Source organism: Alligator sinensis, unplaced genomic scaffold (assembly GCF_000455745.1).
Source record: "Alligator sinensis unplaced genomic scaffold, ASM45574v1 scaffold8_1, whole genome shotgun sequence".
Taxonomy (NCBI): domain Eukaryota; kingdom Metazoa; phylum Chordata; order Crocodylia; family Alligatoridae; genus Alligator; species Alligator sinensis.
Window position 1 is genome coordinate 872167 of NW_005842568.1, and position 4201 is coordinate 876367.

At 70.1% G+C, this 4201-nt stretch overlaps 1 protein-coding gene across 3 annotated transcripts in view; it reads left to right on the forward strand.

Annotated features, from left to right (window-relative positions):
- Positions 1-4201, forward strand: part of DNMT3A (DNA methyltransferase 3 alpha) — a 61977-nt gene that overhangs the window by 10056 nt on the left and 47720 nt on the right. For all 3 annotated transcript variants that reach the window (XM_025214114.1, XM_006032369.3, XM_025214116.1), the window contains exon 2: positions 713-820. In XM_025214114.1, the coding sequence (XP_025069899.1) occupies positions 713-820 (108 nt within the window). The remainder of the gene's footprint in view (positions 1-712; positions 821-4201) is intronic.

Here is a 4201-nt window from a genome sequence, read left to right on the forward strand (position 1 = left end):
CGGAGGCCAGCACCAGGCCCCGGCCACGGCCAGTGCCCGCGGGTGTGCCGCGCGGCGTGGCGTGGCGTGGCGCAGCGCGTGGGGAGCAGGTTCCTTTCCTCGGGACACGTCTGCATTCCTCCGCCCGCCGCGCTGAGCGCGTGCGTCTCACCGACGCCCTGGGGCTGGGGCCGGGCTGGGCCGGGCGCTGCCTGAGCACGACTCCTGGCCTGGGGAGCTGGAGACGGGAGGCACCTGGTGCGGAGGCAGTGGCTGCGCGGCGGGGAGAGCTGCACCCCAGCACTGCTGCGAGGGCGGGAGGGTCCCTCGGGGCCTGTTGTTGGTGGAACGAGGTGCAAAGCAGGTGGGATCCAGCCTGTGGCTTCCCACGCGCCGTGTCTGCAGGCTGCCTGCCCTGTGTCGGGCAGTTGACCTTCTTTTGCATCTGTAGTCTTGCGTATTCGATGCAGGCCCCAGGCCCGGCAGGCTGGATGGGAAAGGGTCTGCCAGATGCAGCATGTAGTGGTGCCGGTGACTCGGCCGGGGGCACGGGGCCGGCCTGGGGTCCCGAGGAGACTGGGGCTTGGCTCTTCTGGCAGCTGCCAGGTGCAGGCACGAGTCCTGTCTGCCTCCCGTCCCCCCGTGTCGGGCGCTTCCCACCCTAGCGCTCCACCCCAGACCCAGCAACCCTCCACCCGGCCCGGAGCTGATGCTGCCCTCTCTCTCCACCTAGCAGGGGGAAGAGGAGCCGGAGGAGAACCAGAGCAAGGAGGAGAAGCAAGAGCCAGGGACGCCCATGAGGAAAGCGGGGCGGCCTGGCCGGAAGCGCAAGCACACTCCGGTGAGTCCATGCGTGCCGGGCGCGGGGGCATCTCCCCGCAGGGGCGAGGTGAGGCTGGGCCGGGAGGTCCCACGAGCAGCCGCGCACGGGGCTCCGTCACCACGTGCTGTCACCCGGGGGACGGGGGTCGAGCCCAGGACTCCTCTGTTGCAGCGGGGAGCGTGTCCCAGCGTGCTCTCGCTCCCACCCTGGCTGCCGTGCTGCGCCGCGCCGCGCCGCGCCGCGCTCCCCCTGCTGCCGGCTGCAGAGGCGCCTCTTTCCAGGCCAGGCCGAGTGGCAGGACCCCATGGGGTGCCTCGGACACGGGCCTGACCGGGCTGAGGGCCTCGGCGGAGCAGGGGGGACACGGCTGCCAGGTCCGGCCCTGTCCCCTGCTCCCCGCGGGGCCTCTGCATCGGCGCACCAGCATCCCGCATCGGTGCTCCCGTCACCCCCCGGCTGCCTCACTCGGGGGGCTGAACGGTTTGCTGGGCCCTGCATTCAGGTGCTCCCCCCTGTTGCCGGCTGGGCGCCCAGCCCTTGCAGCCTGGCCGAGGGGGCGGTGCAGAGGTTACGAAGGCAAACGTGGCTCTGCCTCCCCCGGCGCTGCCCCTCAGTGCCCCATCCCCGCAGCTCCCTGCCCAAAGCGCCCTGCTGGGGCCGAACCTGCTGCGCCCCCGCCCCAAAGACCGAGGGTCCGCGGGTGCGCTCGGGGTCTGCTGGGCTCTAGCAGCCGCAGGCGAAGCAAGGGTTGGAAGGGGGGAGAGTCAAGCTCATAAGCGCTGTGCGATGTGCCCCCGTGCCGGGAGCGGACCGGGGAGCGTCGGGGGGCAGGGAGGGTGCAGGCGCTGGGACACAAGGGGCAAAGTCCGGGCCGCGGGCGGTGCTGGGCGGAGGTGCCGGTGCGCAGGAGAGCAAACAGCAGTGAGCGGTGGGGTCTGCACACCATTGCTCGGCAGCGGGAGCTTTCACACCTCTGCTGCCTGGGCCCCAGCGAGTGTCTGGGTGCCGGCGGGGGGGGCGCTTGAAAGCGAGTGACAGGCTTTGAAGAGCGAGCAGAGGAAGCGAGCAGAGGAAGTGCTGAGGCTGGAGAACAAACAGCTCTTGCAAGGGGGGGTCCAGGGTCCTGCCGCGTACCCTCCCCGGCACGGGCTTGGCTTTGTTGTGCCCGCGTGTGCCCGCCCAGCAGGAGGATCGGGGCCGGGCGAGGCCCAGAGCTGCGTGGGGCAGGGCCCTTTGGAGGGAGACAAGCTGGGTTGTGGAGCCAGAGGAAGCGGGGTCTGTCCTCAGCGGGGGCAGCGCGCGCCTCGCCCCGGGCAGGGCTGTGAATGTGCAGGGGCGCGCCGCGCAGGGCAGGGGGTGGCTGCGGCTCAGGCCCGGTGGGGTCACTCGAGGGGGGGTCCCGGAGGCGTTGCTGGCAGTCAGGAAGGGCTCCATGTGCTTGGGCCCCTCCAGTTTGGGGTGGGAGGGGGCAGCTGTTCCCCATCCCCTTAGCACCGAGGCAGAGTAGAGATGGGAGTGGGTGCCGTCCCCCTCTCTGCTCTGCTGTGGCCCCCCAGGCAGGCGACGGTGCCAGGTCCACCTTGTGCAGGGCGCAAGCTCGCACCGCCCGGAGTCGGCGTAGGCTGCGAAGTGCTCGAGGTTTGTAGGCAGGAGGGCGGCGGGAGCCGGCGCAGCACCCACCCAGCGGGGCAGGGCCTCGAGCTGGGGAGAGGGCTGACCGCCCCCTCCCTGGCTTCTGGCTGTCGGGGCCACGGGAGGCGCAGAGCAGCAGCCTCCAAAGGCTTGCTGGGGGCTGAGGCCTGGCGATCTTGTGCCCCCCCGTGATCAGGTCCCGGCGAGAAGCACGGAGCCAGGTCTCTGGCTAGCCGAGGGGCCCAGCTCCGGTCGCGGTGCCCTGGCCGTGCCCGGGTGCAAGCAGCAGAGATGCTTGGGGAGGAGCCGGCTGCTCGGGGAGGGCTGAGCTGCGCGGGGCGTCGCGGGACCCAGCCCGGAGAGGGGAGCTGATGAAACCGGGGCCGGCTGTGGCCTCACCCGGCGCTCCCTGTCCCTTTGCCGTAATTGCTGCTCCTCTGCGTTGGAGCTGGGTTCCCAGCTGCAGAGGCTCCATGCCAAGGCTGGGGCAACCATGCCCCAGGGAGCCTCTGCCTGCAAACGGCAGCCAGGGAGCCAAGCGTCCCACGTGCCAAGGGATCGGGGCCCTGCCATGCCCCATGCGGGGCTGGGGCAGGCGCTCGGCCTCGCCTCCGTGCCCTCAGCGTGTGCAGGCGGTGCCGGGCGGTGGGCAGAGGCGGTGCCCTGGCAGGGCTGTGCTGCATGGCGGGGACCCTGAGGCCGGGGCAGGGCAGGGCAGGGCAGGACAGGCCGGGCGGCTCTGCTCTGGCCTGGGGCCGCTGTTTACTTTCTGCTCCCGGGAGCACGCCGAGGTCACTGGTTTCTAAGAATAACCGAGGGCAGCTGAGTCCAAATGCCGCGGCCGCCAAGGCCTCCGCCGGAGAGGCACACGCAGGCGGGATCCGCGGCCAGGAAGCGCCGCGCGCACCCACGCAGCCTCCGGTGACACAGGTGCAGGCGCCCATGCAGAGCCCCCTCTCCCCAAGACAGGTGTGAGTGAGTGTGCGCACACACACACACCCCAGGACACGCAGGTGCCAGCTTGCACACACCCTGCCAGGGCACACTGGCCCGAGAGTGCACATGCACACACCTGGACACGCCCTGTTTGTGATATGGGTGCAAGCATACACATGCACATGCCAATCTCTGGCAGCATACCCACACATGGACCCTTCTGGTAACACGCAGCCCCCGCAAGTGCCACTCTGGGGACACACGAGTGCACGCCAACACATGCAATGCACCCCTCTGCTGACATGCAATTGTGCATGCACGTGCTTGGTCTCACCATCCCCACACACACACACGCACGTGCACGTGCTAAAAACACGGCCCTTTGTCAGCATGCTGAGTTGCACGGTGGTTGCTGAAGTGCAAAGGGGTCCAGAGCACAGGTTTTCCACCTGGATTTCCCCGTCCACCTGGGCTTACACCCTGCAGCGTGTGGCCTGGTCTGTGCCGGCCTGTGCCCCGTGTCCCTGCAGCGTGGCAAGGCCGGGTGTGCAGGGGCAGCTCTTGGAGGCCGGGGAGAAGCTGGGGGGTATTCCAGCCCGGGGAGCTCAGCCTGTGTCTGCACTTTAGAGCTGGGGCAGAGGCACTGGCAGCTCTGGGTCCCCTGGCTGTGGGCAAACCTGCTCTGAGCCTCCCGTCCTGGGTCTCCCCGGCTGGAGCCTGGGGCAGGGAGGTGCTGCTGTCCTGCTCAAGGCCTCCACGGGCGAGGCCGGCTCGGGTGCGCGCGCAGCCCTGGCGAGCTCCCCGTGGAGGGACTGCTCTTGGCAGGCCCCC